This window comes from Serinus canaria, chromosome 4 (assembly GCF_022539315.1).
Source record: "Serinus canaria isolate serCan28SL12 chromosome 4, serCan2020, whole genome shotgun sequence".
Taxonomy (NCBI): domain Eukaryota; kingdom Metazoa; phylum Chordata; class Aves; order Passeriformes; family Fringillidae; genus Serinus; species Serinus canaria.
The window spans coordinates 44,643,664-44,655,920 of NC_066317.1; the positions used below are offsets into that span (position 1 = coordinate 44,643,664).

A 12,257-nucleotide genomic window follows, 5' to 3' on the forward strand; every position below is an offset into this window, starting at 1 on the left:
ATTACTGTAGTCAAACACAAGCGCTCCAAACTTAGGCTTTTGCCAACAGTCATGAATGTAACCATGCCTTAATCCCAAAATCCCACTGAACTCAAGAATCATTACCTAGGGCTTTTAGCTCAAGGTATTCCAAATGATAGATGTAATTTATTCACAAAGACAGTTTGCATCAAATCCAGTCCTGCTGAGCACACCCATGCCCAGATGAATGGTACTGGCTTTACTCAGCTACCAAGGCAGTTGATCTATTTCTCTGAGTGATTTTTTGAATGAATCTTTGTTCACTTTTTAAAATCCTGGCTCATTTTATAGCATTACATTGTTGCTGAATATATGATGACAAGCTTCCTCAACCATCATCTGGAAAAAGTTCTGGGATGAACATTAACAATTAGGACACTATTGAGACTGGCTAAGCCATTGGTAGATAAAGGAGGGAGCTTGAGTTTGGAGAACAAGCTCTGCCAGGTTGTTTGAAGGGAAGGAGTTTTAGACACTGGAAATTCCCCAAGCGTTGGAACAAGAAGACAGATAGATGCACTTGGATATCTATGGAGAAACCACAGGGGTCCTCAGACTGCAGGCATGCAGGAAGCACAAATCTAGGACACATGTCAGGGAGGTTGAATAAAAACTGTTGAAACCTTCCCAGATTTATGAAATGTGACAAATAAAAGTCTAATGAGAAATATTAGGGAGGAGTTTAAACCAATGAATGAGAGTAATGCAAAAAGGATTTATAATGGCTTAAGTCCTCCTTAAGTTGCAGATCACTGATTTCTTTTTTTCATTTTTTTCCCACCTTCTTGTGCTTTCATCAGCAGGGTTCATCCCAAAGATATCCAAATCTTTTTTAGGCTTTTCGGGGTGTCGGTTCAGGAAATTGTCCCTATTCTTGTGCAGGTAGTTCACCAAATCGCCATAAAAACAGTATTCAGTAATGATGTAAATAGGACCTGTTAAAATAAAGCAAAATTATGCATTGATGAGCGGGGTTTTTGAAAAATAGAAACAAATACAAAAAGACTCCAAATGTAGTAGAAAATAGAGTTGTGAGTTAATGCATTTCTATCTACTAAGTTTTGACTGCAATTATTACCAAATATCAAGAAGTTTTCTGAAAACCTATATTTGTTTATATTTATTGATTAATCATCTACTTGAAAGCTGTGTCAATGCCTGGAAATAGAAGACAAGCTTTTCCAAATAACATTAAAATGGTAATATAAAAGCCCTCAGATACACAGTATGGCAAAAAAAATATGTGCTCATAATTAAATTTGTACAGGGCAATTAAAATATCTAGCCAATATTATCCAATTTGAGGAGCAGTTGGTTAGGTAACCTCCACCCTGGGTTCTGCCCCACTGGACCTCTCCCCCCAGTCTCCTACCCTATCTTTATTGTGTCTATGATTACATGGTGCAAAATAAAAAGTCCTCAGTAAACTAACAGGCAAGACTAGATAAAATTTAAGGAATGCATCAATAAATATTTGTTCATTGTGGGAAAGAAATTTGGAAATGTACTAAAAATTGTCCCTAGGCATTTAACAGTCTACAAATACATGAAGATTACATAAAAAGCTGAAAATCTTTAGGCATCAATGTGCTTGTTAAATACTGAATAATTATCCCACAGCAAACCTTTATTTTTTCAGCCAAACTCACCTGATTTTGTACAAGCTCCGAGCAGATTCACAATATTCAAGTGAGGGCCAAGATGTGTCATTATCTTCAGTTCAGACATGAGTGCCTGTTTTTCACTGGATCTAGCTGTAGCTGTAGAAAAAACACATTAGCCACCCTGTGGGAGCAGTCACCTTTTTCATATTAACAAAAAATTTCTCCTTGCTTGCCTCATTGGAACATTGCTGCCACCATGTCCTTTACTTGATACGTGTCTTTCTGAAGACTTGGAGAGGAGCTGCAAATGATGAATAAGGGACTCCCTTGGTGCAGCTCAGTAGCTGACTGGGTCTGTTTGTCCCTCACCAGAGGTGTAGTGGATTGCCACATGGCACAGAAGCACTCTACAAGCTGCTCATTCAACACAAGCAAGCTCCCCATGGTTCCTACAGAATCACTACATCAGATTCTCAGTTCTCATGAAGAAGGAAATCTTCAGTGAACTTATACAAGACCTGCCTATTTCCCCTTGTTGTATAGCCCTCACTTGTTCACAGGCATTCATGGTTACTTTATCCTTCTCAGTATTTGTTGAGTTATTGTAGCTGTTCAGCTAAACCTAAACTTTGAATGCTTTCAAAAGCCTGGGTACCTTCGGGCTTGAAATGCCATCAAGCAATCTAACATATAATTTGAAAATCCCATCATTTCACCATTCATTTTCAACTTCAGATACAAAGAATTAGTTTAGGACAAGCAATGTTCGAATAACCCTGTGGGAACCTGCCCTACCTGACTTGGGAAATGGAACCATGACAACTTACGTTTCAGCATTTTCACAGCTACTTTCATCACCGGCTGAGAGCGACTCAATCCATATGCAGTCCCTTCAACGACTTTTCCAAAGGCACCCGAACCAAGGATCCGACCTGAACACAAGGGAGAGCATTATTCATTTCAGACAGTAACAGCAATTCAGCTCCTTTCCTATCTCCATTCCTCTACAAGTTGATTATTGTGGAAAGGGCACAATCCCTTAGCCAGACCACCAGTATTTCTGCTGTTATTGTTGTTTTTAAGCAAAAAAGGCAGATATGAGGTGCTATCATTAAGTACAATTCTTAAAAAGATGCCAGCAAACATCAAGAGCACACCTGCATCTGGAAGCTCAGCTCATTCAAATTCATCCCTTCCTGTGCTGTGACATCTTCACTTTATCCTCTCACAACATAGATTGTCCTAGGCTTAAGCTGACCTCTTTGCCTCTATCAACACCTGATTAAAATACAGGTTCCTGACTTACTAATCTTAATTGGGTCCCTCAGCTGTGGTTTTGGTCTTTTATTTAATACTGGATACATCCAGCAGTAAAATGGACTAAAGCACATCAACAGCCCATTCAGAAACAGACAGGCACTATTTCAGATCTGCAAGAAGCTGAAATACATGTTGATCACATATGAGGGGAAATTTCTCTGAAGTCTAATGTACATCTGCTGGAATAAATTGTATTGCAAATTTCCAAGTGCTGTAATAAAACAGCTAATGTTTATAGACCCTTTTGCTACAAATCAATTTAGACAAAAATTTGGGATTAATATATTCCGTCTTCTAATATGGATATAGTCTCCAGAAGAATTTTGTACAGATTGAGATTTTAGAGAAATATAAACTGCACAAACATACTCCAAAATGCTGTATTTCATAGCTCCTGCATTGAAAACCAAGTTCATCAAGGGAACACTATGTGAACACTATGTGAACCTCATACCTTCTGTATGAGGTCCAGATGCCCAAATATAATCACATGCCTGACAAGCTTTGGTTTTATGTTCCTTTTTAACTTGAAGCACAGAAAGAATGAGTAGTAACTTTTACTACGGAGATACACAGCATTTTGTCTTTGACGTTCATTTGCAGTTTGAACTTGTCACCTTTTACACTTCTGAAGGTGTTATCTGGCATGCAATGCCATATGTTTCTGTTATCCTCTAGCTGCTGCCCCCACTTTTATTGTACACATGCTTTCAAAAGAAACTTTCCAACCAAACAAGATCTGCATTTTTAACAAGCACAATAAATGGTTAAAGAATGCTTAGCTAACACTGGCGAACCTCTCCAAGATTATGACAGCATAGTTTGTCATGCACACAGAAGCTATGTGATTTCTTTTCAAGATTCCCGTGCTCCAAAACTTATCCTTCCCAATCAGGATGTGAGAAAGCTTCACACTAAATTTTAGACTAATTCAAACAACCTGAGTTTGAAATTTGGCCCCTGAAACTTTCCAGGCTGAAGGTCTGGGAGCCATATGGCAGGATGCAGCCTTTCAGAATGTGATGGCATTTGCTGATGCTCCTTGATCTTCTCGTCTTCACAAGCCAATTCCTCCCCAAAACCATATTGTCAGCTGAGCACGAGGCACACATCTCCCTCTCCATCACCTCTGCTGGGCTGGGGTGCATGTGGAGGCAGTGAGAGCACTTCCGGAATGGCAGGGAGCCACCACTGCTATTTCCCCTTTTCAACCCTCTCTGCAGATGCAGCCCAAGCCCCACATCTTTTGCATTTGAAATTTGGAGCCAGGTGGGAGCTAACTGCCTAAGCATCTGTAATGCCATCACATTCTTGATGAGTGCTTCATTGAAGCTCAAAATTACAGCGTGAGTTTACTTTTCAGTGTAAAGGCACTGCTGTGATCTGCTCGCTGAAGGAGCAGTGCTGCTTCACCACCACAGAGGGACTGGGCAGACACAGCAGCAGCTCAAGATTCCTCAGACTAGTGGAGGAACAGCAGCTAATTCAGCCTCTGTACCCATCCACAGAGCTTATCTGCTGTGCCTGCCAGAGAGGTGCTGCTTTTCTGCTCAGGGGATACCAGGGTGGGGCGTGTGAATTTGTTCCAGATGCAGCCATCTCAGTGGGATGCTTCTTTTTCTAAAATTGGCCGGGGATAATCAACCCACCCCAAATGAAACCATAACTCTCTGGGACTATATTAAAAGCCAAACAAGTGTCAAGCTTTATGATCTACATCCAGTTTCTAGACTCATGAAATTAGGTACCACATCTCTGACTGTTGTGTGACCTGAATCTTAACTTGCCTTTTTCAAATAGGGATGGGTCAGATTCTGTGTCGGACCAGCATTTCATTTCATTAAGGTCACCAGGACAAATAAGTGGCTTGCTGGGAAGTGATGAGAGCAATTCTGCTGTCTCTGTACAGCCTCCCTGGTATCCTGAGCAGCAGCACTGGGACCCCAAGCCCCAAGAGGCACGCTCTCAGCTCTGTCAGCCAGAAGAGGAGGTCCAGGTCCTGCTGGCACCACACTAACTCTCAGCAGAGCCAGGAGAAGGCACTGGTGTTCAAACAGCTCATGGCATTACTGCATTGCTCCTTCTGGTACACATCTCCTGGACTTGCACTGGATCAGGAGCCCTCTAAAGAGCAGTGCACTGCATAGATGGTGTTTCAGTGATTGCAAAGGGAAATTTGCAGTGTAACCCAAATTTATCAATTGGAGCTCCATCCAGCCAATGCTCAGAGTTGGCGTTTAACACAGCACTGCACTCCAGGCACTACTGGCTAGAAAAAACAAATAAATGCCAGCTGGCTTACACAGCTAGGATGGAAAACACTAATCTGGCAGAGCCAAAATGGGTTTGTGACCTGCTTCAGAGCCTCCCTGAACTAAAGGTGTAATTGCTTTGCTGTCATCTACCACTTAGATAAGAGAAAATCACCACAAATCAGAATTGTCAGCCCCAGAAACAAAAGAGGGTCCCCCCTCACCAGCAAGAATTTAATATGGCAAAAATGCCAGCAGGTGAGTGTGTCAAGTAGAGCAGTTGTGCAGCCCAGACTGACAGAAGGATATGGTGCACTGGGTTTGAAAGTTACTGACTATTCTGAATACACTTGTAAACAAGAAGGCCTTGAAGCAGGCTGTGCTCATGAGTCAGAGGGAGACGAAGTCACAGTGGTGGTCTTCAACAACTCAGATCTGACAAATCCTATTTAGGCATATAATTAAAGTCTGGGTTGTAATAAAATAATTCCATAAAACATTCACCCTCCTCTAGTCTTCAATTAGCAACATGAATTTAATTAAAGGATATTGTTCCTGAACTGGAAATTTTTCTCGTGCTTCTTTCAAGAATTAACTCTTTCTCTGTGATGGTGAAGAAATACACCAGGGGAATATGTTTCTTGAAATACATCAAACAAAATCAAACAAAAGACACATTTCATCTTCTTCTCCTGTGTTTTGCAATACAATTTGGTTCACGGTTATCTCCAAGAAAGGGAAGCCTTGTATGTTTAAAGCACTATCTTGATAGAGCATTAAAATTTTCTATAGTCATTATACTTTCCATTGATACAAATGAGAGGTTGGGCCAGCCTTGAGGAAATAATTACGATTCTGTATGAATTCCAATGAGGAATAGCAAAGCAAGAAAGCAGAAGGGGAAGGAAGAAGAAAGAAGGACAGTAGCCACAAAAATATGCAGTTACTCACCACTGATATGTGCATGGCATAGATTAATAATTTAAAAAATATTTTTAATAAAACTACATAACTAGTTGCAGATTTTCTTGGTCTCTGCACATAAGTATATAAATGTCTTGCAAACAAAAAATAATTATTTGTGTCCTTCTTGTGGATGCCTTAGCAGAAATGAGGGTTGTAAAGGGTGTCTAACACTGAGAGACTCCCCCAAGCCATGTAGGGGTGGACCTGCACTCAGGAGGAGAACAGGAATGCAGGCACAGGAGACACTAACACAGGGAGCTCAGGGCTGATGCCACTGTAGAAGAGGGTCAGGAAGGAGAACTGATGAGAACAGACAGACACTCTGTCTGTGGCCATAACTTCCATTGCAAATCCTGCAGTCACCTCAGAATGGTCACTGAATGTCTTTCCCCCCAAAGAAGGATGGGGCCAGTCCCTCACAGAAAACTTACCAAGCACTAACCCATCTCGAGGAAACTCCCATCTGGAGTCATAAGGCAGTTGCATTGGGTCCACATAAATGTACTCGTGGCCATCAGGGCTGATAGACTCAATGACTCTCCATCTAATCTCATACCTGGGCTTCTGCAGAGCACATTGAATGCAAAACCAAGCATTAGTCCTGGACCTGACTTTAGAGCAGATCAAAACCCAGCAGGGCTCAGCACCCAAACTGAAACACTTCTCTACATACCTGTTTCCATATGATGACCAGGACAATCAGGGAAATTATCACAATCACTAACAGCACCAAGACAGCAGCAGCCACAGTTAGCTCTGATCTCAAGGCTGTAGAGTAAAAAGATAGACCATATTTTCTTCATGAGCCATGAGGAACATCACATACATAAGACACCCACCTGCCCTATCAGTGCAGTTCCTGTGTCCTGCAGAGGTGGCAGGAGCAGTTCCTGAGGCTGATGACTATAAAGCCTTTCCAAGCCCAGAGCTGCTCTGCCATCATGTTTCAAAAGCAAATGTAGATTGTCTAAAAGAATGTCCCATAGCCAGTACTAATAAAATGATAAAATGAATTATGGAGCCACATAATAAGCCAAAAGCAGATGCACCATAAAGACCTGTAAAAGGCCTCATCCTCAGAAATACTGGGGTGAAAAAAACAATCCACTGTAATTTATCATCTACAACAATTCATATTTTTATCCATTAGGATTGAGCTGGGGGGAGTTAGAGCAGGGCCAAACTGGCTGTTGTAATTGCATAGAAGGACAAAACAAACTCACTGGGAGCCACAAGCTTCAGTTCTCGAGTAACAGCACCGAGGTCATTCCTTGCCACACATCGCACAGCCAGGGTTTCCTCTACCTTCTGGAAGGTCACCTGGCTTTCCACCATGTTTTTCTCATCCAGGTGGACTTCCATGTGGATATCAGAGATATTGTTAGTCAAAAGGGTCCATGAGGTGTCATTGTTGCACCTGCAGAGAAGAATAAAGGGGGAAATGGGCGTTGGGTATACTTATGGATAAATAAGAGTGAACAGAACAAGAATTACTTTTCCCTGCAAATTTCTTCTGACAACAACACATTTAAGGGCCAGAAGGGTCTTTAGACTGCATCTCTGAAAAACCTGCACCTTTCTTCCTTCAAAATAAAAATACTCCCTGAATGGAGGGACAGCTACTTCTCAAAATCCTTACTCAAACCTGGGCTGTGAAATCCTTGGAGTCAGCTTACTGAACAGAAAGCTTTTAGGAGAGAAAGCTGAATTGACACATTGTTTTGTGTCCTTTAGGATGTAAAAACAAGGGCACTGACAGCATCTCTTGAAATATAAACAGCACACCTCTAAAAAGAAATAAGAATTATCTGAAACTTACTGTCTCTTGATGAGGAAAACATGGTACAGTAACTAATTATGTTAAGATAATTGAGGATATAGGTCATATTTCAGGTAAGAAAACACCCACTCCTCTTACTTTTTAATGTCCTTGCAAACCAGCCATTCCACATCGGGAAGTGGGGTCCCCTCTGCCAAGCATCTCACAGTCTGCCCACCTGCAGAGCCATGGTGATCATCCACGAGGGCTGAGATCAGAGCTGGAACTGGGAAGGAGTCAGGAGTTTGTTAAAATATTTGTCAGTGCTTGCAAAAAAAAACCAGCTTCAAATTTCAAAGCAGGACAGGTGTTGTTTGGCCAACACCTTAGCAAGAGCTGCAGACATGGACTCAACCAGGAGGTGCTTATCTGCTGTAGCACAGAGTGGATTCTAGGCTAGAGCAGTGAGAAGGAAGTGCTGCAGTTGTGCCACGTCTTCATGTCATGTTAAATGAGCTATCATCCTACTGTCAGCTGGAATTACTTAGCCGGGTGGATGAAGTTTCTTTTTGGCTCAAGGCCAGTGCAGAAGTGAAAGCCAGGATCAGGCTAGAAAAGCTCCAGAGACTGACACGCACTCCTCTGCTCAGCCTGGTGCGTGCCTTTCATGTCTCCATACTCCAGGCAATGCTGAGTGGATCAAGTCTTTGCTGTGTGCCATGAGTTCTGGTGGGCCAGGCTTTGGGGCTGCTTACCTTGTATTAGCAATGAGAAGGTGTATCTTTTAATCTCATCTTCATTTTCAGCAACCAAAGTATAGTATCCACTGTCTTCCTCCTTGGCCCGTATCAATTTTAAAATACTCTGAAACCTGCAGAAATGCAAGTTTTTGTTTGTATTTTTAAAGCAGACATTAAAAAAATCATTTTGGGGCAACATGTAATCTGGGTATGTTGCAATTATAACATAGTGACATTTAGCATTTCTAGCATGCCTTCAACTAAGTCATTACTCAAGTGGTAAATAACTATCAACATACAACTGAGAAAGAAGTGGCCTTAGTTACTCTCTGCAGGGGCCCGACAAAGCCCTGATTTTACTGGAAATTGCCAGGAATTATTGGTGTGGGACATGTTAAAGGGAGCTCAGGAACCTTGAAGAGGTTGATGTTATGAAGATAGTAAGAAGAAGTAAATTAGGCATTGCCCTTTAGAACAGAAAACAAACTATTTTAAAATGCCACTGAGGAAGAAGCAACAAACTGAGGAGTAAAGAGTGAGCAGGAGTAGTGCCCAGTTTCCTGGGGGAGGAGCTCAAGTCAGCAGGGCAAAGTAAGGGTCAGAAGGTTTTTTACCTTGTTTCCTGGACTCTTCCTGAAGTAGTAACAATCTCTGTAAGATTTTCAATCAGAGTCACATTATCCTTCAACCAGTACATTTTTGGTGCAGGGTAAGCCTGCACATCAACAACAAAGTTTTTGACTTCATGTAGGTTGACAGCTTCCAGAGGGCTGAACTGAGGCTCCAGGTGAACAAAGCCTTTGTCTGTAGATGAAAAAGCCTTGTGTAAACAACACCATGCAACATTTTTCAGGAATGGTGTTTTCCAATGTGTTGATAATTTTAGACACTGAAATCAGACCATACCATGAACTGTAATGGCTACTTTCTTATTTTCCTTAACCTCCTTGGTTGCATGCCCAGCAGTACATTCATAATCCCCTGTGTCTTTCACGGATGCCTCAGGAATGGTCAGGGTGTAAACCAGCTTCTGTGATGGCACTTTGATATCATCAAGTTTTATCAGACCTTTTTCTTTCTGTAGTTTGGAGAAGGAAAAAAAACCTTGCCTGAGTAACTGAGTTGAAAGCACATCACTGAGAATCTTTGATACCCCTGAAGTGAGAGCAAACATCTAAATTCTGTATGGCAGAAGACTTGTTTACTGAGATAAGGATGCCTTTTTCAGCCACAACAGAAAAGCTGTGCCTATGAAAATACACCCTTTTGGGGGTGGGCACAGGAGGTTGAGGGCTCATATTTTGTTCACAAAAAGCAAAATACCTTTGAAAATTTGGGTAAGCAACTTGACAGAGAAATTTACTCTTTATGCACTACCTTTTCCTCAGATGTAAAAGCCACTTGAGTCCCTTTTGTTCAATGTCCATGAAGTAAGATGAATTTTTATCCCTTTCACCAGACAAAAAGTCACCAGTTAATAGGTGCTATGTACTGCCTACTCTCAAATCAAGAATAATTTATTGAGAAGGAGAAAACTCCTGAGAGTAAAGGCATGGTGAAAATGACACACCATGTTATCATGAGGGGCTGGTACAAAAAGATGTGGGGGCTAGTTTTGAAAGGTGGCATATAGCAGAGACTATCTGATGTGTACAATGGAAAACAAGACAAAACTTGCTCAAATAATTTTTCCTCTTGGGCTCCTAACTTAAATAAAAAGTGGGATTTGGAGTGACAATTAGGTAGACTTCAATTACATCATTCCTTCAGCAACCAGACTTTTTACATGGGATATTCTGAAGTTGCTTGGACCTAGCCAAGTTCCACTGAAAAAAAGTTTTCACTGCAAAAGGATGTTAAACCAGTTTAAAAAATTTCAGGGTTCTACGTGGTTTTCTTATGTTTCTCATTAGTAAATTCAGTGACTGTAAGAATCATTTCAGTTTGCATCCGCATAATGAAGAACACTAAAGATTATAGACTTGATTCTTCATTGTCCTTTATTATACCCAAGAACCAGGATTTAAGAGAGCTGTTTTAGAGGCTCAGACCTTCATCAGCAGAGCTCTACTCAGATGCTCAACATACGTAGATCTTTCAATTTTCACAACATTTCTCTTTTTCCAGCAGCACAAGACCTGAGAGACAGCATTACTTCCTCAGCCATACCTCACCTTCTTCTCATGCTTTGCTTAGTTACTAACAGCAAATTTACCTTTTGGGACTGACTTTCTTTTATGATAACGTAAAATTAAAAGAACTTAGTTGGTTTTCTCTCCTCAGCAGCCCTCATTCAGATAAGAGAAGAATATTTTACAACCTCACTTGCTTGCTGAATAAATAACTACAAATGTTGTGGGAAAAAAAAAAATAGAAAGAGAGATATTTACCACTTTCCCAGGATAATTCCATTGTAAATTGACCACCTCATTGTCAAAGACCACACAAGTTACTACGATGGTCTCGCCTGTTTTGTAGACAGTTTTAAGAGCTTCAATTTCAACAGGCAGCTGTGAAGTAGCTAAGAGAAGAGAGAGAGAGAGATCTCATTTAATTTTTAAAAGATTGCAATTTTCACATGGTGTAGTTTCAGAGGAAGATTTCCATTTCAATTCCTGTACTGAAGAATCACCTTGAAAATTCATTAAAAGTATTGTTGATCCATACTAATATAAACAATTTGTATTTAAAATATAAATATAAACAATTTGTATTTAAAAGATGAATTGCACAGGCAGTTCAATCTCACAAATAAAATTTCAATTACAGGTTCATTTCTCAAACCCCCCTGTACAAAGGCATTTGGTAGAAAAGCAATTTCCCATTTTGCTAATCAGTTACTGTCTTTGAGAATTCCTTGATGGCCAGGAAAAATGTTTTCAAAGTAATGAAATCATTATGTTTTTCAGACTACCCAGAGTTCTACAGTTCAAAGCCACTGGGAAACACCAGCCTTTTAAGCTGTGTTTCAGCAAATAGACTGAAAATATATGGACTACAAAACATTTTTATTGCAATAATTTTGGAGAGAAGATAAAGTTAGGGACACCTTAGAAGCAAGGAGCTCATCATTGGAGAAATATCTGATACAACCCCGTGATGCTGGTGCTCTTACAGTGTGAAGAAAGAACACAAGCACTTTTTATTTTTTAAAAAATGAATAGAAATAAATACCTCTTATAATATAGATGAGGAACTCATCAGACTTGAACTCCACACCTTTCACCATTGTTTTGCACGTGTATGAGCCCGCAGGAAAATTCCCTATGAAGCCTTGCTTGGTGTCATATAAAGCATGCACAGGCTTGTCTAAACTGTTAACTAAAGTCACTTGAGCCTCTGGGTCACTGGTCCGACAAGGGATAACTGCAGGATCACCTTCTTCTACCAGGATGAACTGGTCTTCTGGTATAGAAGGAACAAAAGGCATGTCTGGGTCTGTAAAAAACAAGAGATAATCTTACACTGTCTTGTTTGCAGCAAGTCCATGTACAAGAATTGCATATCAATGACCACTTATAGGTCATAAGTGAAACTTGCACAGTTCATTCTCCCAGTGTTTCAGATATTGCAGGTAAGGTTTGCTAATTTCATG

General features: G+C 40.6%; 1 protein-coding gene across 2 annotated transcripts in view; it reads right to left on the reverse strand.

The window, feature by feature from the left end:
* The window catches only part of PDGFRA (platelet derived growth factor receptor alpha), a 34,261-nt gene that overhangs the window by 10,237 nt on the left and 11,767 nt on the right, over positions 1-12,257 (reverse strand). For both annotated transcript variants that reach the window (XM_030238722.2, XM_009100503.4), the window contains exons 4-15: positions 11,837-12,100; positions 11,053-11,183; positions 9,569-9,740; positions 9,277-9,466; positions 8,678-8,793; positions 8,082-8,208; positions 7,387-7,580; positions 6,837-6,931; positions 6,595-6,727; positions 2,453-2,557; positions 1,671-1,781; positions 803-956 (exon numbers count right to left, since the gene is read on the reverse strand). In XM_030238722.2, coding sequence (XP_030094582.1) covers positions 803-956; positions 1,671-1,781; positions 2,453-2,557; positions 6,595-6,727; positions 6,837-6,931; positions 7,387-7,580; positions 8,082-8,208; positions 8,678-8,793; positions 9,277-9,466; positions 9,569-9,740; positions 11,053-11,183; positions 11,837-12,100 — 1,792 coding nt within the window. The remainder of the gene's footprint in view (positions 1-802; positions 957-1,670; positions 1,782-2,452; positions 2,558-6,594; positions 6,728-6,836; positions 6,932-7,386; positions 7,581-8,081; positions 8,209-8,677; positions 8,794-9,276; positions 9,467-9,568; positions 9,741-11,052; positions 11,184-11,836; positions 12,101-12,257) is intronic.